The sequence below is a fragment of the Oxyura jamaicensis genome, chromosome Z, assembly GCF_011077185.1.
Source record: "Oxyura jamaicensis isolate SHBP4307 breed ruddy duck chromosome Z, BPBGC_Ojam_1.0, whole genome shotgun sequence".
In the NCBI taxonomy this organism is placed as follows: Eukaryota; Metazoa; Chordata; class Aves; order Anseriformes; family Anatidae; genus Oxyura; species Oxyura jamaicensis.
Genome location: NC_048926.1, coordinates 35,466,089 through 35,489,425, shown reverse-complemented (window position 1 = coordinate 35,489,425; position 23,337 = coordinate 35,466,089). Strand labels below are relative to the sequence as shown.

General features: G+C 35.7%; 1 protein-coding gene across 9 annotated transcripts in view; it reads right to left on the bottom strand.

Annotated features, from left to right (window-relative positions):
- CNTLN (centlein) overlaps nucleotides 1–23,337 on the bottom strand; it is a 272,348-nt gene that overhangs the window by 95,943 nt on the left and 153,068 nt on the right. For 5 of the 9 annotated variants that reach the window (XM_035310123.1, XM_035310115.1, XM_035310120.1 and 2 more), the window contains 4 exons: nucleotides 20,879–21,052; nucleotides 14,594–14,719; nucleotides 9,057–9,178; nucleotides 6,168–6,293 (listed from right to left, as the gene is read on the bottom strand). In XM_035310123.1, the coding sequence (XP_035166014.1) occupies nucleotides 6,168–6,293; nucleotides 9,057–9,178; nucleotides 14,594–14,719; nucleotides 20,879–21,052 (548 nt within the window). The remainder of the gene's footprint in view (nucleotides 1–6,167; nucleotides 6,294–9,056; nucleotides 9,179–14,593; nucleotides 14,720–20,878; nucleotides 21,053–23,337) is intronic. The other 4 variants (XM_035310117.1, XM_035310118.1, XM_035310119.1 and 1 more) reach the window with 4 other exon arrangements.

The window sequence follows — 23,337 nt, the reverse complement described above, 5'->3', positions numbered from 1 at the left end:
CATTTAGGTACTGAAAGGCCACAGAGATGTCTCGTCTCCCTGGAGATCAACCCTCTGAGCATCTTTGTGGCCCTCCTATGGACCGCTCTAACAGCCCCACATCCTTCTGGTGCTGGGGGCCCCAGACCTGGACACAGAACTCCAGGTGGGGCCTCACAAGGGCAGAGCAGAGGGGCACAATCCCCTCCCTCTATCTGCTGGCCACTCTGCTGTTGATGCAGCCTAGGACGCAGTTGGCTGCAGGCACGCACTGCTGGCTCATGTCGAGCTTTTGGTCCACCAGAACCCCCAAGTCCTTCTCTGCAGGGCTTCTCTCAGAGAGTTCTTCTCCCAGTCTGTGCTGATGTCTGGGATTGCCCTGACCCAGGTGCAGCGCCTTGCACTTGGACTTGTTGAACCTCATGCAGTTCACATGGGCCCACTTCTCCAGCCTGTCCAGCTCCCTTTGGATGGCATCCCTTCCTTCTGTTGTATCGACTGCACCACTCAGCTTGGTGTCAACTGCAGACTTGCTGAGGCTGCACTCAATCCCACTGTCTAAGTCATTAATAATAATATTAAACAGCACTGGTCCCAAGACAGACCGATGAGGGTCTGTTACCCTCACCAGCCTCAACATTCACTTCCGTGGGGCAATATTCAGTCTAGTCAGCGAGCATACATCTTTGTCAGTACTTAGAACATTAGCTACAAAATTTAGGTTCTTATTGTTTTCAGTATAGTGAAGTGATACTTTAGAGCTAGCAATCTTTTTATCCAGTGAAAACATGCAGAAATATATAATTATTTTATCTTTATTTGACTTCGTGGTCTAGTACCAGTAACTGCAGTAAAAAGTAAACAAGATCCTTGTTTAATCTAATTGCAAGAGTCAATAGATTTAATTATTTTGCAGTAAGAAGCCTCCTATGTTCTAGCACTTTTAAAACTCAGGGAAAAAAAGATTACTATACAAAGCTAATACATATGTAAGAGGGGCTATACTCTAGATAACACTTTCTAATATTGACATACCATGAAATAATTTTGTTCTCCAATTAATTTTGGTACACAATCTAGCTATTCAGTGAAACAAAGAAAAAAAAATATTCTAGCATTTGGATGTTGCACACAACAATGGAAATTTTAAAACTAAAATTCTGTGAAGACCAGACATTTACTGCTCAGCTAAAGAGACTGTCCAGGATATTAAAACTGAACTTTTTTCAGACAGTTTGTTAGGAAAAGGAGACATATTCAAGAAACAGAAGAATTAATAAAGTCTAGCTTTTTGTTTCTTACTGTTGCTGTTCCAGAAGAGTAAATCCAGCTTTCCTCTACCACCCTCCTTTAAAAGCTAGAGAAGGCAAGAGGCATCGTGTGCTCTAGATGGTCAAAGTTAGATTTCTAGTTAACCCACTGGTGAGATATCAGCGCACAGATTATAGGCAAGCTGCTTTGACTCCAGAAAGAATAAGAAAACAGAAATCATACTGTCTTGTTTTCCTAAAGAAACCTTTATTAAATGGCCACTATAGCAGATTAAGAATGCTAACTAGCTTGCAGTGATCCCAATTGTTTCAAAGGTCCAGAGGACATTTCCTATACTGATGACATGCACAGCTCAGATGAAAGAATGAGTATTAAGTGTTTTTCAAATGATGTAGCTCTAACTTATAAGCATTTCCTCCTTACCAGAAACTGCATATGATCATACCATAAGGGCAACCGATTTCCAGTTAATTGTGAGAATAATCCAGAAGCTGTAAAGCTTCCACAACAGTTTATAAATAGTAAAAAATACATTTTCAAAGTCTGAACACAAAAGGGTAAAGGGAAAGGGTATTCGTATACTCTGGCAAACAAGTAAATTGAGTTTAATATGGAAATCATGGAAACTCCAAAGTCATTTAGACTTGCTAGTTTGCAATCCAGTTGCTGTTTAATTGTGACATTATGGACATGCAATGTATTAATTTACCCTGAATTTCAACAAAATCCAAACAATATAGATAATCAAATGGAACTGACTAATGTAGGAAGAAAATGTTTAAAGACCCTTCTGTCAATACAATTCTGTAGAAACTAAGACAAAATTTAGCACTTAATATCAAAGATTAAAAATAATCCATCTAAAAATCTGTGTGTATAAATACACATGTGTATATGCATTAATATGCATATAAGTCAGAGGTCAGACTAGGTGATCTTGGAGGTCTCTTCCAACCTAGTTGATTCTGTGATTGTACATATATACAAATGTATCTATCTGTAAAATGTTCTGTCAATATTCATCAGACATTCTAAGTCTATGCAGCTTCAAGATGCTGAATCTGAATGCACTGTTGTTGCGCAGCTGAATAAAATTTTTCAAAATTTTTTATATTATTATAACTTTCTCCAAAGTTCCCAGCAGTTTCATACAGCTCAAATTAAAATCTATTTATATAAGCTTGTGTCACCCTCCTCCCTTGCAAAGTTGTAACTGCTATTTAAATATTACTGTTTTTCTGTTTGCATATGGAGGAGAAAAAGTGATCAAAGCACATTTTCCTTAACACAGAACACAAACTTCAATATCAATATAACTGCTTTTGTAGCCTGCAATAATATGTTACTTAACAGGAAATAACTACAGCATAACACAAGTATTATATACCTCATAGGGAAAATGACCAACATGTGAAAATCAAAAAAAGGAAATCCTAGCAGAGCCATGAAGTGGCTTTCACTTGGCTGTTAGTGTTAATAAAAGTTTTTTTAAAAAAAAAAAAAATAGTGAATTTATTTCAACTCTTTTTGTTCCTCTTTGCATTTTTTCAATTTTGGCATGAGTTTAGCTTGCAGTTGATAGAGAATTTCTTATTACAGTGAGTTATGATGACTTAAAAGCTAGATTATTTTCTTAGCTACGGGTTGGTTCATTTCTAAATGTGAACTTGAATTGTGGTCATTTTGCTTTTTCAGTCCAACAATGAAAAAAAAGGAGATTCTACAACTTAAAATCAAATATGCACCTTTCAATCCACATAATATACATAGTGCAATATAATTTGATATTGTGGGTAAAAGAGTAAATAACGGGGACAACTAAAACTGTTATTGTAAATAATCAGAGAATAATTATTCTGTAATGGTCTTAATAATACAAACCATATTAATAGCAAAAATACTCTCTTCCTTCTAGAGGAATGTTGGGAAACTCAAGAGAAACACATGCACGAAGCACGAGCACACTGCAAAATCAGTTTATTGTATTTTACTAATCTCATATGGAACTGTAAGAATATAAAAATACTTTCTTTTATATGCACAAGTAGCTCAAATTTATAAATCATTGATAATGGAGAGGATGCAGGCCATGGCTCTGAAAAACATTACATTCCTAGGTAATACAACGTGCACATATTATTCTTTACTAATCAGAAAGTAAAATATAGAAGTAACAATGCCATACATTCTGCCTCAACATTCTCCAATACCTACCTCTGATATTAGGCATTCAGAACTTCATGGAAATTGAAATTTCAAATGTTTTTAAAAACAGGTGTTTAAATTTAAGTCCTAAAATCTGTATTTGTTTATCTGTTATAGTGCCCAACTTGAAAGGTACATGGTGTGTAACAGCTTACCGGACAGTCAAGGCAGGGATTCCTGCCTGTGATGAGAAGAAAACTTAATAAAAGGAAGGGCTGGATGGAATGTAGCATCTCACACAAAGTCTTTTCCCCAACTTCAACACAATTTGGAATTAGGCACTGTCAACCAGAATAAGTGACTTCTCAAGCAGTTTCCATTTTTCTTAACTAATAAACCAGTTTTTAATAACTTACAGACTGATTAGTTACTGTATGCTTGGTTCCGAGCCTGGAACACATGAATGAGCTTTCATAGGTTTTACTACAAATCTATTTTCAGAGCAATGCATACAAATGAAAGACATTTTACTTTGTTGTTCTGCCTCTGGAGGGGGCAGAGAAATAAAGTAAATCTTTACAGGTAAAACAAAGAAACAAGTAACTTATTTGCTGTTTTCCTAACAGCATACTCCAGCCTATTCATGGCCATAAATTACATCCATTGAAAGTTAAAACACTCAAAAGAAGATCCCCACACACTCTTCTTAACTAATGCTTAGTTGGGTTCTAAATCAACTTAACAACATGTAGAGTCTATCTAACTAAGAATATGCACAAAAACTATGGACTAACCTGATTTACTTACATTGCTTCTAAAATCACACATTTAAGTTACTGGTGCAACTCTGTAGAACACTTCCTTTAGCTACAGAGTTTAAGAAAGTAAATTCTTCACATGTAATGTGAAGAAGCCCTGTGTAGAGATCTATAAAGTAACTACAGTATAGACTTTCTTAAGAAAGTGGGTTCAGATTTTTAAATGCTAACTTGCTTCAACAAATTAAAGACAAACATTGTTAGACATAGATGTTTAAGACATATATATATATATATAAAAAAAAGGAATTATGTCTTCCTTCCTTACTTGAACTAAACAATTAACCACATAAAAAGGAAAAAGTACCTAACCCCACATAAAGACTTCATCTTAATGATCACAATGGTGCACTGGCTTCTTACAAAGTACTATGCAGAACTAGAATAACTCACTTTGATTTAAAATTCCTAAATTTCAAAGAGATCAGCTATTTCCTTGCACCGTGTCACCACAACCTTATCAAAGCCACTGTGATCTGCAATGTACCAGGCATGTGTTCCCCACACACATGACTGCACAGGAGCTCTAGAAAAACAGTTCAACTGTACTGACTTCAGGGTGCAGGGTATTGTATGCACAATACACACACAATCACTGTTTCATAGCTTTATGTGAAAAGGAGAGGTTTATGTTATTGCTTCTGAGTTATTGCTGCCTGTGGTGCTTGTGTTGATCAGTGATGGGAGAATTACAACAGCAATTACATGTATGGCAACAAAGTGCTCTTTCCTGCACAAAAATCAAAATAAACAAAGCAGTGCATATGAAAATTTGTTGTTCCAAAACAGCAAAGATGTGACAATGAAGTGACAAGAACAGGTACACAATTATAACTACAGGATGAAAGCACACTCCATGCAATAGAGCCACTGACAATATTGTATGTAATAAGCTGAAACAGCTCATGGGCAACACAAGGACTTACATACTACAAAACATTTTGCTGCTGTTGAAATTCTGTGATAGCAACCTTCATGCTATCTCCACAATATTGGTTTGCATTGTGACCCATTGGGAAAACACATTTTCTTTAATGCTGACAAAACCAAAGTCTGAATAGAAGTTTCTACAATGTCTGATTCTTAAAAAAAATAAATAAAAAAAATCAACTTGACTTACAGAAAGTGTTAAATAGCAGCAAAGAGCTAATTATACCATACTAACTTCCTTTTGTCTAGTATAAAAGGACGTTTTCTTACTTTGCCTGGCTGAGTATAATAGCCTATGAATTATGAGATCAAAGCAGCAAACTGTATGTTTTCTAAAGTAAGAGTTTCCTTCACCAAGTTTTACACTTACTGCAGCTAAAAGAGCTGTGTGAAGGGATCAGCACTAAACCCAAAGGACAGGCTATGCACAGCAAGAAAGAGAGCAACTCCCTCGTGCTTTCTGCAGGTCACTACCAAGGACCATGTTAGCAGATCCACACCAGACCCTTAACAGGCAGCTCTGCTGCTACCAGTAATTAGCTTGGACAGCTCTGGCTCCAGGAGTAGCAGCAAGGCTACACCATAATGAGCTCAGCTGGGATTAGCAGGACAGGGCAGGGAACCAAGAGAGCTGAGGCATTCTGCATTGCGTATGTATCACAGAGATCAAACAAGGATGGTTGGCTAGGTTATCCCCTCACCACCTCATTCCAAAAATGAAGCACGGCAGTGTGTAAAACACAGGCTAATGAAGAGCGACACCTCCAACAGATGAGAGCCACATTAATTAACACAATCCCTAGATCATGGAATACAGTTTCTGTTAGTGCTAGCAAACTTGTAACTTGTCACTGATTTAAGAGGAAAAAAAGAGATGATGTTTTCGTTTCTGCTTTTGGTAGAAGATGATTTTATCTCAGAATTTTGCAAGAAATTCCTTTTATGTGGCCTGCAAGGCACAACCTTCAGAAAAAAATATCAGCATGTTTCTTTATGTAAACACCATTTAAGAAACAAACTCACTTTTCAATCAATAGCTTTTTGTGTTCCCTTTTGAAAAAAGCCAGTTCATTCCATACAGCATCAGAATCCTCCTGACAAAGCTGGCGGGGGTCTGCATGCTGGTATCTGCTTTTACTGCTTGCAGTCCTGTTTGTGAGTGAAAAGAGGTTGTTTGTTTTTAAATATCTACATGTTTCAGGATTACAGTAACAAGAACATCCCTGCTTTCAGAAAGTATAGATTCTAAACTGTAGCATCTACAGAATACAAATCTTGTTGGACAAATGGAGTCATCCAGTCTGTGAAAGATGACATCTTGAATGTGTTATTATATAAAAGTTCAATTAAGTACTTTCAGACAGAAATCCTAGGATGGCAGCATGGCAGCTGGGCTCTCAACTGAGATGTGGCAGAGCAGTGGCACTTGCATTCATTTTGTCAACACTCCTTAAAATACTGGGAGGAGAAAGCAAAAGGTGAACCATCACCCAATTTCTTGAAAAAAAAAAAAAAAGAGAGAGAGAGAGAGAGAGACCAGCCCTCCTAATGCCCCCACAAACAATCTGGAATTCCTATTAATAGTCAAACTGTTGAACTACTGCCTAATAAAAAATAAGGAAAAAGCGTACTGAACTTAACAGAAGAAGCAAACAAAAGTATTTCACAATTTTTCTTTCAGTTTAATATTTTCAATGTGTATTAAAATGCAAAAGAAAAAAAATATTAAAAACACATCCATTAATTTCAAAATGTCTGTAATTTAAATTTTTGTTGGTACTGAAATTAACTCTCAGAGAACATGGTAACCCCATAAGGCCCCATCATCTTCGCAGTCACACATTGTCAGTGGAAGTTGTATGTACATTGACTGGTGGATCAGGTCCCATCAGCTGCCATCTAGATAAAAGACTAATCTATGAAGAATCAGAAAGAATGGGGTCCTCCATCACACAAAGGATCAGAAGTGCCACATAAGTACCCGATACTGATTTCTTAATATACAATTTACATTACACCAGAAATATAATGCTTTTTCAGATGTCAAAATGAAAGTGTAAGGTTTAACAATTGACAGACTGTTTTTATTTGTGTCTTGGCTACTTTCCCCTGTTAGCATATCAAATGACAACTTCATAGAATCCTTTCCTGATGATAAAACTAATTAAAACCCCCTATTTCTTAGGATGTCTTAATTACAAATGAAAAAATCAGATTAACAAATAAAGTTTACACTTTATCCAATATCTACTTTTTCCAAATAGACTACTGTCAGAACACAAGTTGGTCCCATTCATTTTGAACAGAAACAGAAGTTTTTGTCTTTCTTCTTTTCCTTTCTCAGTGCTTCACTATATATCAATGTTTGAATTTACTATCTTTAGGCTGAGTTTTTGTGCTTTTTCAGTTTTTATCTCTCTGTGGACCATGAATGCCTACTTAAAATTAGACACAGATATAAATGATTTCATTTCATAAGCAACTATCAGCCAGTAAGTTTTCAGCTTGCACTGAAATTCAGATAGAGAGATACAAGATGAAATTCTCCTTTCATTCCTAAATAAAGCAGACCTTTTTTTTCCTAATTTAAACAAATATATTAGATATTCATGCTTTAACATTTAAAAAAATAATAATTCTGTGCTACCAATGCATGTAGCAGACCTTACTTCATTTTCATCCAGATTTTTTTTTTCTTCTTAAAAGGCAAATCATACTTAAGAAAATGCCATAATACCACAAATGTACTCTAATAGGTCAAATAGCTATATATGAGGAATAGTTTATTATTCACAATAGGACCATTTATGTCACACTGGACATCCTCAATGGCTACCAATTTTGCAGAAATTTCTGTGGCTTTTTTTTTTTTTTTGGCTAGAGATGTATTTTAAAAGTCTGTGTCAAGCTGAATAAGTATTTCTCTAATTACTGAAAGATTTTTTTTCTAGTAAAAAAGAATTATTTCTAGTAAAAACCTACTGCGTAGTATACACATATTATAGGTTAGGTTCTGCTTGCTGAAGTCTTACTAAAGCCACTAGGACATAAGGACTTGCTAATATTACTTTATTGAAATATCTCCTAAAAACTGTACTTCAGCAGCATTTGATAATTTAAGTGATAGAAATGTCCTTGTATCAATAAAACTACGTGTTTACCAAAAATCTTAACTTTATGCTAAGGACTTCAAAAAAAGAATTTCTCCATAAAACGTTCACTGTTTTGTATATAAGTTAAGGGGAAATTATACATAGAATCTTCACTATTTAGATTTTGCTGTTGTAGACTTTTCATATTCTATCTTTTTCCCATTCATAGATATATTGCTGCAGTATTTCTGTAAAATGATCAGAAATAAATTATTTTATAATCATTTAACAGTTGAAAACATCTTGCTTTTTGTGAATATATTCTTTTTTCACTGTTAAAAAAGGGATTTTAGGATAAGCTACAGTTCATGTTTGAGTGACTAAATGTTTCACACACAGCGTATTATTGCTTTATTGCTAAATGAACAAAATTATTTTTAAAAAACTGTTTGAAACATAAGGAACAATTGTTCCATTACAGAAAATCATAAACATACATAGTCAACAAATTAATCAGCTGGGGAATTACACAAGCATAATCAGCAGGCCCTAGCCGACCTTCGTCCAGTACTCAGACTCAAAATGAGATCCTAAATAAAATAAGTCAAGGTGTCAGTTCAAGACATTTTACTCTTGGTAACAACTGCATTTTTTTTCATAGAGAGGTATACCATTTATTTTGCTCTAACATGAGATGGAGTCTTGATCACCACATAGCAGCCTCTTCCTTGAACTCAAATTCTCTTTTGAATGTCTATATAATAATTTTGCTCAGATTTCTTGTGTAAGGGAAATGTTTTTAATGAGCTATGTAACTTACCTGCTATCACCCTCTTCCCATTGCTTTAATTGCTCTTTTAGTGCTCTGTAGTTGGTCTGTAACATCTGCAGCCTCTCTTTGTGTTTTTCATGGGCTGCTCTTAGCTCATCAGTTTCTTGAGTCTGTATAGCACCAAAAAGAAACAAAATTAGAGTTTGGCAAAAGTTAAGAGACTTTCACATAGATGTCATAAAACAAAATTTCCATTTAAGTTACGTCAAAAGCCTAAGAAATCTAAATAGAAAGATGAGGAATCACTGTCTCCGAGGTCACATGCAAATTTACTTTTTCTTATTGCTACTTTTAAGAAAGTGTGGCAAAAAATACTTTTGTCATGCTGCTGAGAAATTTTAGAAAATTTACTATCAGAATATCAGTGTTCATCTTGGGAATGCCTTGGTTTAATACAACTAAACATAGATTGATAGAGGATTGCTGCCAAATCCTTTGAAGTATTTTTTTCTTTTCTTTTTGCATGGAAAATAATCTGTGCATTTTGGAGGAAACCACTGGCTACACTGAAGTCTACATTTGAAAAAAAAAAGTCAATTTAAATGGCATCAAGATATCCTCATTTTTTTTTTTTATATAAACATATATAGACAAACTTGCAACACCCAGACTTTGGCCCCTAGCTATGCAACAAACAATAAACAAAGTTTGCAATAGTTTTTATTAATCCAAATCTTCCTTTTTACAGAATGAAAAAATAAAGTATGCCTTGACTTATATAAAAGGATAACATCATGCAAGTTAGAAAAAAAAAAATAAAATATCATCAAATAATTATGTTTTCATAAAAGACAATACTGTGCTCTGGAAAAAATAAAAATAAAAATAAAAAAAAAGAACATTAAGAAGATGACATTCCACAGTATGAAGCAAGTTGAATTCTGGCATACATTAGTAAAGAATTCAACAGACATTATCCTGTAATAAAATCTGTTCTCATTGCTTGCGTTTTCAGTTCAATGAGAATCCTTCTTGTAGAGTGACTACAGAACATGTTCCTTAATACCTACGTTAATCACAGTACTTTATTTGTATGCATTATATGCATGCTTATATGCAAGGGGGGCTTTCAGCATTAGCCAGTGTGTAAAATACACCAACAGTCAGAGCACTAAAAATTAGTGCTATAAAAACATGGCAAGGTTTTCTAAAGAAGAGCTAACTATGGAATACTTACACTAAGCTTGGCTTCTAAAACGTAGCCCAGTTTTCATAATAAACAAAGCTGAAAAACATCAGCTAAAATTTCATATGCTACTGTACATGTAACGAGAAGATTTGTGTTGTGACTCAAGCTACACTGAAAGCAGATTTAAGAACGTAAACGGGTTCCAAAGTGACCTTATCATTACATGCTTTTTCAAAGTTTTTTTTTTTTATTTATTTTTTTCTCTCCTGAACAACCTCTAAACTAGATAAAATGATACATTTAGATTTAGTTATGAAGTACCTTTGTCCTGGTTTCAGTTAGGACAGTTATTTTCCCTCCTAGTAGCTGGTAGGGTGCTATGTTTTGGATTAGGATGAGAAGAGTGCTGGTAACATGCTGATGTTTTAATTGCTGCAGAGCAATGCTTATACTAAGCCAAGGACTTTTCAGCTTCTCACTCTGTCCTGCCAGCGGGCAGGCTGGGGGTGCAGCAAGAGCTGGGAGGGGACAGACCCAGGACAGCTGACCCAAACTGGCCACAGGGGTATTCCATACCACCTGACGTCATGCTAAACAATATATAGGGGTGGCTAGCCAGGGTGGGGGGGCCGGCTGCTTGGGGTTGGGCTGGGCATTGGTCAGCGGGTGGTGAGCAATTGCATTGTGCATCACTTGTTTGTACATATTATTATTATTATCATTATTATTTTCTATCTTAATAAACTGTCTTTATCTCAACTCACAGGCTTCACTTTCCCATTTCTCTCCCCCATCCCAGAGAGGGAGGGGGGAGGGTGAGCGAACGGCTGTGTGGTGTTTAGCTGCCAGCCGGGCAATACAGATCAATTTATGACAAAGGATGTACAAACCATTACCAAGCTTTGCTTGATGCTACAAGAGGAAATTTTGACAAGAATACAACTACAGATGCTGTGTTTTCAAGTGAAGTTCACAAATCATTATTCTGACATTGTTTGATGTTGCTAGTGAAAATTGATCAAGACTGGTAAGACACTGGGAAGTAGTATCGTTGGCATAAATCCTCAGAAGTTTATTAGTGTCAATGCCCTTTCAAGGGTGTAACCAAGTGCAGAATTTGGCCTTTCCTATTTATGAATATATATTTTTCTTTATTGCTTACCTGTTTCAAAATCTATTCCCTTACAGTTATACACTTACCAGTTGCTCTGCTCTTGCAGAAACAGAAAGTAGACAATTGTCCTAATTGCTCTCTTTTATTAAAGTCCTATGGACTTCAGAACTTTTAAATAGTTTTACTCTGTTATTTCTAGAAGTTCAGTTAGTTCCATCTCTTTCTGACTGAATTATGTTACATTTTATAATAAATAGACTGTCTTGTGGACAGTTATCTATATAGTGACAGAAATGGGACAGAGTGATCATCTCTAGCAGTGGATCTCCAGGTTATTCTCTAGCTCTCCTCTGACATTCTATAATACTTCACATAAGATAATGAAAGACAAAAGTCCAGTCTGTAAAAGAAAGTACCCAACTGCTATTTAAAGTCATCCTGTTATTTGCAGGGAGCTCAGATAAGCCAAAAATATATATAGTTATATATATTCTAATTGTTATTTGAAAATGTTGTTTCTTTAAATTACCTGTAACAACGTCTGTTAAAGTAAAAGTTGAACTAAAATGGAATCAACAAAATATACTGCTTCAACTATTTGAATACTCAGGCTGAGAAGAAGTGAGGAAGCTGACAATTACAAAAATATTTTTTCCACAACTACTGATGTGCCAATGCTATAATATTAATATATTTTCTGCATCTGAACACCTTCCACAGAACACAACTACATACGAAGTCAAAACTAAGTGTAATAGTGTGCCTCCTCTCACATAAATAAGTATTAAGTTCGCTTTTGGTAACCTTCCCCCAAAGGTCAGGATATCTTCCGTAGACTGTGCCAGGGATCACAGTTCTAGACACTAGAGAGGGAGATGGGACGCAAGAGAAGAGGACTTCTTAGCTCATTGAAATATCCAGCTCCTGGCAATCAAACTTCTACTCACTCCTTAAAGACAAACAGTACACTGATGTACTTTGTGGGGACCAGCATTAGTACTAGCTTGACAGTATGTCACACAAAACCATCAAATGCTCTTATTTACTTTGACATTCTCTTCCCTCAAGAAGGGTGAAATCGAGGATGCTCTGCTACTTTTCAGTACACCCAGAAGTGCAGATTCTGTACCAAAACTATGGACTCAGAGGATTTACATGATTGCCCTCTTTGTATTAGCTACAAGGATAGAAAGAGCCATTTTTCCTTGGTTACAAATGAAGGAGAGGAGAATTGGAAAACCCTGGAATATGACCTTGCCTTTTTCTGTTCCTTTGTAGTACTGACTGGGGCATCAATGGTGTTTATTTAGTGTTACCAATTTTTTAGAAAGATGGATAAAATCACAAGCCCATCTTCAGAATATGCATCATCAGTATGTTTGTTTGTAGATGTTTCTTCAATTTTTCTCAGCAAGTGTATGACATAGTCAGCTCTTGGCTTGAATAGGCAATAATGCAAGTGCTGTTTTCAAAAAAGCTGATCACATGCATTATTATTTGCAGGAAGCAATGCCTGAGAGAAGACTAATATACAGAAAATATACAATACCAACAGAATTATTCTGATACTAGTGGTGTGACAGCTAAATTTATTGCCATGCTAGCAATGGCCTCACTGAATTCAGAATGTAATGTCACAAACGAGATAGTCTAAGACTTTTAAGCCTAAATTAGAACCACAGAGTCACAGAATGATTTGGTTGGAAGGGACCTTAAAGACATGCAGTTCCAACTCCCCTGCCATGTGCAGGGACACCTGCCACCAGACTACGTTGCTCAAAGCCCCATCCAACCCAGCCTTGAACACTTCCAGGGATGGGGTATCCACAGGTTCTCTGGGCAACATGTGCCAGTGCAGTGCCACCCTCATGGGAAAGAATTTCTTCCTTAAACTAAATCTCCCCTCTTTTATTTAAAGCCATTCCCCCTTGTCCCATCACTCCACCCCCCAACAAAGAGTCCCTTCCCAGCTTTCCTGTATAACTCCTTTAGGTAACAGAAGGCTACTATAACGTCTCCCTGGAGCCTTCTCTTCTCCAGGCTGAACAGCCCCGACTCCCTCAGCCTGTCTTCATAGCAGAGGTGCTCCAGCCCTCTCATCATCCTCATGGCTCTCCTCTTGACTCGCTCGAACAGGTCCATGTCCTCCTTGTGCTGGGAGCCCCAGAGTTGAGCGCAGGGCTCCAGGTGGGGTCTCATGAGAGCAAACTAGATGGGGAGAATCACCTCCCTTGACCTATGGGCCACGCTTCTTTTGATGCATCTTTTCTGTTCATATTTTCTGTGTGTTAAGTCTTTGGGTTAGATTCTTTCAGGTATACACGGTGATAAACTTTTCAATTTTTGCTAAAATCCCTGCTTACCTTTTTTGTAAAATTGACCTATCACAAGAGAATGAGGAAGAAGCTCAGGAATATGCTTTGTAAGGCTCCCTGACTTTTTCACTTGACATTTACCACAGCACATTCAATATAACAAATTCTGCTTTAAATTACATGTACTGAATATCTTTCGTATTGCATGCCTCTAAACATGAGTAACAAAAACAACTGAAAAAATGAGCAGAAGGTAAAAACAAATTTAAAATGATTGTAAATGTTTATGAAAATATGATTCAACCAGAGTTTGGCTTTCTTTGACTGCCTTGAGAGACTATTCAGAGATAACATTTTGAAACCAGTAGGTCACTCAAAAGGTATTATTTAATATAAAAAATAAACAAACAAAAAAAATCTATACAATGGAGACAAAATAGGCAATTGTAATTTATGCTCAGTGAAGCTTTTCTACTAAGAAAGGGTTTTTTACTGTTATTTCTTTTTCCAGCATTTTTTAGAACAACTTCTGAGCTGTAACTTGAGGTATAACTTTTAAGAGTACAAGTACTGTTCCTAGTAATTGACTTCCGAATTTAAAATACTGGTTTCACTGTACAATTAAAAAAAAAAATCCTTGAGCTTTGTGCTTCACTTTATTTCTATATGACCGTATTAATTTCTTGGAATGTACATCCTTAGAAACAAATTTTGAAAATCTATTTAACAAGCACATATTAGTGATGACATAGCTTGAAATTTAGGCTTTCATAGGACTGCAAGAGAATCAGCAAAAGATTCTCTGCAGTAAAGGAAAAATGAAAACTAATGGAGAATGCTCTCTTATGCTAATAGTCCATAACAATATGTGCATTTTGCAGTTTTTAAATGCCTGTTTATTTTGGTATATCTTTATCTATGCAAGCTTATACCTAGAAGGGTTTTTGTTTTTTTTTTTAATGTTCACCTTTAGCTGTAGGGTCTTCTCTAAGTTTTCAATCTTCCTTTCAGCTATTTTAAGCTTCCTTAGCTCCTCTGACTTTCTAAAAGAGCTCTTTGGGGACAGAGACCTTGAACGTTTCACAGGTTGTTCCTGGAGAATAAAACAAGGACATGGTTGAACTAGTTGGAACACCGGATTATGAAAGACATGCAGAATTAAAGAAGTAATTTTGAATACTAATAATGAATTATAAAAAAAAAAAAAAAATCTGCATGGAATACCAGAGAAATAACAAGCAGAATTACCACAGCGCTACCACTAAAGGTTTCTCTGTGACTCGTTAATGAGAATATTCATTTACATTTACATTGTTTCTTTCAGAATAATGATGTCCCATTAGGGAAGACTAAAGGGTTATAGACTCAGAAATGCAAGAAACCTCATTACAAAGGAGGGGATAGAGGCTGGTCTAATTGCTCTATAAGGGTCCAAGGTTACACTTGATAGGACAACCAGAAACAAGAGGGAAAGGATTTTTTTCCCTTTGAAATAGTTTAACACACTGTGAAGTTGAAGGAACAATATGCTTGAGGAATATAAATACAACAGACAGTAGATCTTATACCATAATGACCATATGGTCATTAACTATAATGTGACTAACTAGAGACAAGAATATGTGTTTATATTATGTACAGCTTCATATAGCAATCTGGAGAAAGAATATGTGAAAGTAACACTTAAACTGGGCAGCTTTCTTGTTCATTCTATGTCATATGTCCTTATGGCAAAGAAAGAAAGACCTCATCAAATTACTTTCTGATTTTCTGAATAACTTTGGTTAAGGACAGAGAATTACTAACACTCGCTTAGCACCTGTAAGGTAAAATGCTATTACATAAGTACATGAAGTCAAATAAAAACTTCATACAATTGCAATTATTATTGTTGCACATTGCCATTTTCTCTTTAAAATAACTGTTTTACAACAACAGGAATTCAAGTTAAAGTCTTCTTGAACACTACATATTTCAACACTTTTATTATTCTATTACATAAATTTAATTTAAAGATAATATTAAGTAGGTACTGGCTTTTTTTCTCTCTGACCACTATCTATAAGTATTAAATGTTTACAAGACACTGTACTTCCACTTTAAATTGCATGCATTTCAAAAAAGGAAGAAAACAAAAGTATCAAATATTTAAGAATTCAAATATTGCCAAGGTACCTGTCATTTACGATTTCGGTTTCTTGTGCTTCTGAAATAATCTTGAATGATCAGAAAAAACAAATGTAAAAAAATAATTAAAAAAAAAAAAAAGTGCAATGCCAGGAAATAATTTTAATACAACATATAAACTGATTGTCAAAAGGTGTATTTTGCAGATTCATGTCAGTTCCTTGATATAACAGAAGAAACTAAAAGGAAGTTTTAACGAACGTTTACAACAGTATTTCCAAATTTATGGTTTTATATTGTCAGTATAACATTGTAGTGACTAAGAGTCATTCTTCTTGAAATAGTAAGATTACTATTTTTTTTCTACTAATTCTGGTGGAGATATCCAAAAATTCTCTTCATTTAATAGATGATATTAATCACTAATGCTATTAACAATGCACAAAATCAGATCAATACCTTTCAAGTGTCTGAAGTGCAACATCTCATGATCAACATGTCAAGAATTCTATCCACCTTCAAAACCCCATATTTATTGAATAAAGCCAATACTTGAAATAGAACTATCTATCAGATTTCCTAACCACTGCATACCCATATTAACTTTCCCTAAAAAAATGAAGAACACTATTTTTGAAGAAATGGTAAATTAAAAAGTAAACTTTATAGTTGTACACAGAAGATTCGGAAAATATTTCTCTGAAATCAGGAATACAAGGTCAAAGTATTGCATCCTTTGTCAAAGAAGAGGACAACAAAGAGAAAGAACTGGACCAACCATCACCAGACTCCTAAGGGAAATTACTAGAAGGAAGTCTAGAAGGAATGGAGAAAAAAGGAAAAAATATGGAAAAAACATGAGCTTCTTAGTCTTGCTGATTTAATCAAAGGCACGATACAGAGAGTCTAATCATTTTTCTTGAATATAACAGATTTTCTATATAGCTACTTGGGATTGTGCTGTGAATCTTTTCCAAAATTTAAATACAGGGCCAAGATACAGAAAATAAAACAAAAAATTCTAAGCATTATCAGACATGGAAATACTGTTCTGTGACAACAGGTGGGATCAGGGATGTGCATTAAGAAACATGATATTCTTTTAACATGTTTTTACCTGTTTAGTGATCAGACTACAGGTCTGTGGAGAGAAGGGGCTGGGGCTGGGCTTCACAGCTGCACATGGGTAGTCTGAAGGCAATCTTTGCTAAGAAGGCAGTTAAATATTCCTACCAAGATGGAAAAGACGGTGTAGTAAAGTACACTGTAATTTGATTGCCTGGGGCTGCTGCAAAGCTCAATTTGGAAGATGGCATCTGTAATACTCTTCTCACAACCTAAAACTTTGCTGCTGCTGTGAAGCTTAGGCATTTAATTTTTAATTCCATCCTCAAATTCCACAGTAAATTTAGACATATCTGTATTAAAAATATACACAATTGTAATGTGTTAAACATTTTCTAAATGTTTAGTAGTAACAACATTCATTTTTTTGAGAAAAGAATAGTAAGCCCAGCCAATCAAGGGAATCAAAAGGCTTTCCATTAAATGATCCTAGAACACATTTACAAAACACTAAAGCAAACAGAAGACAAACAGAAACAAACATGATTTGTAGTATTAGTGAATAAGAAAATGTAATAGAAGATATAATTTAAAGAAATGGCTGATAAGTGGATGTGACACATACACATTAACTGACAATGGAGGTACAGGAATGAGAAAAAGCAAATATTTTTTTTCTTTTTTAAACAATCTCCTATTACCAGAGCTGGTACCATGTGGTACCAAAATGGGGAGAGGGTGGGAACCGTCAAGTTTTTGAATTTAAGAAGTTTTGTGTTGGAGTCACAAGACAGGCCAAAAAAAAAAAAACAAAAAAAAAACAAAACGAGAAGTTCAGCAAGAAATGCTTTGAACTTTTCTGTAACACTCAGATCAATGTCTGCCATGATACAGCACTGAAGACAGTGGGCAGAAATCTTAATGTTTTTACCATTTGAAAAAACCATGAAACACTGTTGAAGCTGAGTCAGAGTAAAAGATACAGGGTTTTTTTAGGAGAGGAAAAATGGCAAATTCTTGATTCACTATGTATCAACAGGAACTTTATCAGTATTTCAAGTTAACTCATGCCTTTTAAAAGATCTATTGTACCTTGAAATTATATAAATACCTAGAGGAATGCTGTAGAATGTTTATCAATAAAAACCAATAACTCCCATGTATCATGCAATGGCAAGTTTTAGATCTATTTAGCGGTATTTAAAAGCTTAGCTACAAAAAATAAAAAATAAAAATAAATAAAAACCCTCAAGGGCTGTATTACTGAATTCGCTAGCAAGAATATGGATGGCTGATTAATCAGGTGACAGAAATCATAGCTCACAAAGGTAAGAATTTTTAGCTCCAAAAGGAGCTCTGTGAAGATCAAGCAACTAGCTTTTAATTCTTCATAGAAAATGGCAAGCAGCTATTCCACTTTCAACGCAGACTGAACTGTGTGGGTTACAATTGACTGTAAGTTTGCACTTACGAGGAAAATGACACTATACATGCACATTTAAGAAAGCTTTGAACCATCGTATCATTTGTCTTGCAGAGCAAGTTGTTTGTATTACTCTATACCACAGCAGGCATGGGATTTGGATTTCTGCAGTCACGGTATTCTACATTAGCCTATGCATGTGTATACATCCATGCATTCTGCAGAATCAAATATAGGCGTAGGTATACAGATACATGGCCCCACATCCCAATTTATCACACTAGTGCAAGCTTCTCTTATGTCCTGAGGCCTTTTTTCTTTTTTCTTTTTTTAACACTTTTCCAATTACTTGTTTTTTTCAAAATGTTTGTTTTTTTAGAGCAGCAAGGAATCAAAACATTGTCCTTCTGATCAGAAGTCATTCCATGTATATTTGCTCTTTGTATCCTGGGAATACACACAAATAAGGAGAGATGAAGGGTTAACATGACAGAGTCTTTGTGAAGCCAAAAAAACCATCCTAGTAAAAAATGAATTGTATATCCAACATATTCTTCCTGTCAAATGATGTGCTAATAACTTTTGTCCTGAGTAGTTTGCCATAACAGGCTGAACGACAAGGCAATGGGAAGATATTCTGCTGCAGTAGAACATCAACAAAGACAGCAATACTGATTTGTATTATACCTGTATTTTGTGACCCTAAGCCAGAATGTTTCTACACATTTCCTTACCATCTAGCCTATATACAAAGGGCTTTTTCAACTTATTTCCCAAAAGTTTTAATAAAGACTGCATGGACACGTGAAGAAGTGTACACATCAGACGACATGTATTGAAAGAGCATGGCTGGATCTACATATTGAACCAGGAAGAGGTTCTCTACAACAAGATTTTAAAGTTGGTAGCTTAGCTGTACTTAAGAGTTTAGTTGCTTTACTCCTGATACAGCAAACAGTTCACAACAAAAACAGCACATTCATTTACTTTACTCTGAGGAAACACATAATGACACTGTAGTGAGTTAACCCTGCCTAGGGCTTAACACCCACCCAGTCACTTGCTCACTCCCCTCAGTGACAGGGGGAAAAATAGAATGAAAATACCCATGGGGTACATAAACAAATAGAGATTGGCTACCATTCACAGTCACAGCCAAAATATACTTGAATTGGTGAAATATAATTTAATTTACTGCCACTTAAAATAGATTTAGGTAGTAAGAAATAAAGACATTAAAACAAGACTTTCTCTGTCGCTTCACAGGCTTCACTGCACTCCTTCACTCTTGACTCCTCCATCTCCCACTGAACAGTGCAGAAGGGAAGGGATGTAAGGACTGCGGTCAGTCCTGCTGTTCCTTCCTCCTCACACGTTTCCCTTCTCCTGAGTGAGGCCTCCACAGGCCACAGCTCCTGTGAGGAGAAACTGCTCCGGTGTCAGATCCCCACTATGGGCTGCAGTGTGGATATCTACCATAGTGGTCCCCTCTGCGGGATGCAGGCAAATGCCACTCTAATGCCTGGAGCACCTGCCATTGCTCCTTCTCTGACCTTGGTGTTCACAGAGTTCTTTCTCACTTTTTTTTCCTTCACTCCTCACTGAGTGCAGCATTTTGCCCTTTCTTAAATCCATTTCCCCGAGGCACCAGCCGAAGCTGCAGGGCCCATCCGTGCCCTGTGGTGGGGCCACTGGAGCTGGCCATGTCCAGCACAGGGCAGCCCAGAGGAGGCCCCAGCAGACGCCACTGGTGCCAGGATGTTCAGACAGAACAAGCCATACAGTTTTCAAAGGAAACAATATGAGATGGTAAGCATAAGAAATACTTGAGTTTTCCAAGGCAGTAAATCGATGGTCCACTCCTGCAGACTAGTTATACCACAGAAGCATGCTCCTATTTGCTTCCTTCCTTCCTACAGGAATCTATTTCAAGTTTTCCATATTCCAAATTTCCATCTTCATATCACAATCAAACAGAAAATTTATATGGGGAAGAGACTGAACATACTCACAAACATAATGACTTAGGTTTATTTCATAAGCCACAGAATTGTTTACCGATTTTTTCATTAACTTCAGTTTGCAAATGTTATCTGGTGCCTAAATTTAGTGGCAAGTTATCACAATAGAAGCAGGCCAGCGCTATCCAGAATTTAAAAAAAGTTGAAAGTATGCACTTTAAAAGTATATCATTACTATTCTTCATAGAAAAAAAAAAAAAAGTATTATTTCATATTTTAAAAATAAAGATTTTGAGAAATAAAATCTGTTTCATTTATAAAATCATAACTGTTTATATTCCTCCCATTTTTCTTCTAGGGAATGAAGGTCATTCTAGTAAACACAACAAAATAGTTGATAAATATTCATTTTAAGAAACCTACAAAGAATTTAGCTTTCAAATATTTCATTTAATTAAGAATCCCTTATTCAGTATTTAATAAGGTAAAACTTTCTACTCCCAACAGCTATTTTAACAAGTCTTTGGCAGATAACACAAAAATCATTCAAACAAGCTTCCAGAATTATAAACAGCATCAACAGATATTAAAATTATTATCTGGACCCTTGAGCAAAAATGTTTGGCTTTACTAGCCTTACTTAGACACAAATACACAAGACAATACACTATCCTACCTTATGCTTTCTTCCAGTCCTTACATTGTTGCGTTCCAGAGTTTCTGTAGTATATATATTAAGCTCTGCTAGGCTATGACTTGTTTTTTTCAATTTTTCCTGTAAAAGCTCAATTTCAGATTTTTGCATGGTGATAAGACACTCTAGCTCACCTACGGAAGGCTGTTGAAATACCTAGAAAATGATAGTACAGGTAGGTTATATTAGTAATGATAAAATCACAGACATAACAGATAAATAAAACTGCCCAGAGAAACATATTACCGATACTACAGGAAATAACTCTGCCTTTTACAGTAAATACCTGTAAATAACTCTGCCTTTCAAGATGCATTATGAATTCAAAATCAAAACTTGATTCCTAAGTGTTAACTAAACATTTTCAAAACAACAATATCGTATTTTCCAAATTCAAATTTGCACTCTTCAGAATAGTTGCTTTATATGGACACTTCTTCTGCAGCAACTTGTTCTACTATACTACTGTATTTCAAAATCTCAAGACAATGTTAACTCCTAGACTTGTTTCCAGTTACATGTCCATTTGATAGGTATAACTGGCCCTATCAAATGGGTAAAAAAATAATGCTGTCAGCATATTCTGTCAGTACAGATATTCCTAATTAGAAACTGCCTCAGAAAGATACCTTTTTAACATAAATCTACACAACCTGTATCCATGATGCCCATATACTTAGCACAAGTGTTGCGGTCAAACTGAAAACTTACAGAAAAGATCAATATCAATCCTAGATTACAGTGTGATTCAAGCCAGATATGTAATTTCATGAAGTCATTAAATTCCAGGACCCTTCCCAGTTATCAATCAGTTCATACTAATTCCTTGGTATGATGCAATACTGCTATACACTGCTCACCTTCAGCACGAGGTGAAGCCTTTTCAGACCAACAGGTATTTTCATTGGTATCAGTTATCTTTAAAGTACGACCCCAATGTCCAATAGAGGACTCTGTGTGTGTGTAAATAAGAGTGGTTGTATTACCATGCTTGATAAATTATTTATTGTCAGCTGAGTTTTCATTACTGCCTGTGATCACACCCCACTCCATCACAATCACAAGGCAAAACATTGTTAGTTTAGCACAGACAACATTAATTTGTCTGTTGTAGTCTATGGAAATCACAAAGGGAAGTGTATTAGCTTTAAACTGCTTCCCAGTGCTTTAAGGCTGGCGACAGACATTCACCTTGCAAACAGCTGTGCCAGACAAAGATAATATAATTCCCAGATGGTCAACACAACCAGGCAGCTGGAGGTTAGCACCCCAACACTTCTGCTGAAAAAGACGATGTAAAGCCCCTCCCTACTTTATTATAGGAATAGAAGGGCATATGAGTTTAAAAAGTCAATGCAACTGTCTTGAGCTGACCCAGCTGACCTTATATTGCACTGACTAGGGCAATCTCATGAAAACCCTATTTACAGCAGTGCTCTCATCAAAGAATATCAGCTAAGGAACAGTAAAATCTTCAATCAACAAAGCTCAACCCAGAAGAAAACTTTCTCGAGACTGAGTAGAAGTTTTATTTTACACATACTTTCCCCGAGTAGACAGGTTCTGATAGCCTGACTTGTTGGCAATGTTTCGAACATATCCTGAAGACAAATACTCATTTCAGTCAAGAAGAAAACGTTAGGTACAATTATCATCTTTCCCTACTCTTTCAAATACTGGAATGCCCTAAGTAACACAAACCAGGTGGGTATAATGAAAAGATCAGAAAAGGCAGTGTAAAAAAGGTTAAGCAAACCAAATGATTTCAAAATTCAGGCCACTTGAAGAAGAAATGGCAAGGTCCAAAGTTGATTAAAATTACACTGCTAGAAAACAAGCACTCTAGTAAGTTTAGCATTTGACAGAAACAGTAATAGACATAGCTATTTGATTTCCTGCTATGCAGAATATGAAACTTTTCATAAACATAACTTTTCATAAACTCAGTTTACACAAATAAATCCCAAATTAGAATTACCAGGCACTATTGTCAACAAAAGTCTAACCCCTCATACAGCAAACAAGCACAAGAAAGTTGTCAAAGAATACAAGCTGTCCATGCTTTGATGACTGTTCCTTAAATAATTTCTGTTACTCATTTTGCATAATTTAGGCCATTTGTAGTTGCAAACAGATGTAATTTCCACCAATGATCAGCACAAGACCATTCTATATCAAAAAGAAAAGTCTACATAGAGGGAGAGAAAAAGGAAAATGGCAAAATGAGTAGACAAGCTGTGCATTGGACCTTTGTTCTTTCTTATTCATTGACCTTTGTTCTTTCTTATTTAGAAAGACATACACCTACTAACATGTCCAATTTTATTGATTTCTCAGCCAAAAGTAACAAAAAAAAAATCTAAGTGCAATGCAAGCTGTATTTAAATTAATAACTAAAGATGAAATCTGCAGTTTTAGTCTGCTATAGGCATTTTAATTCA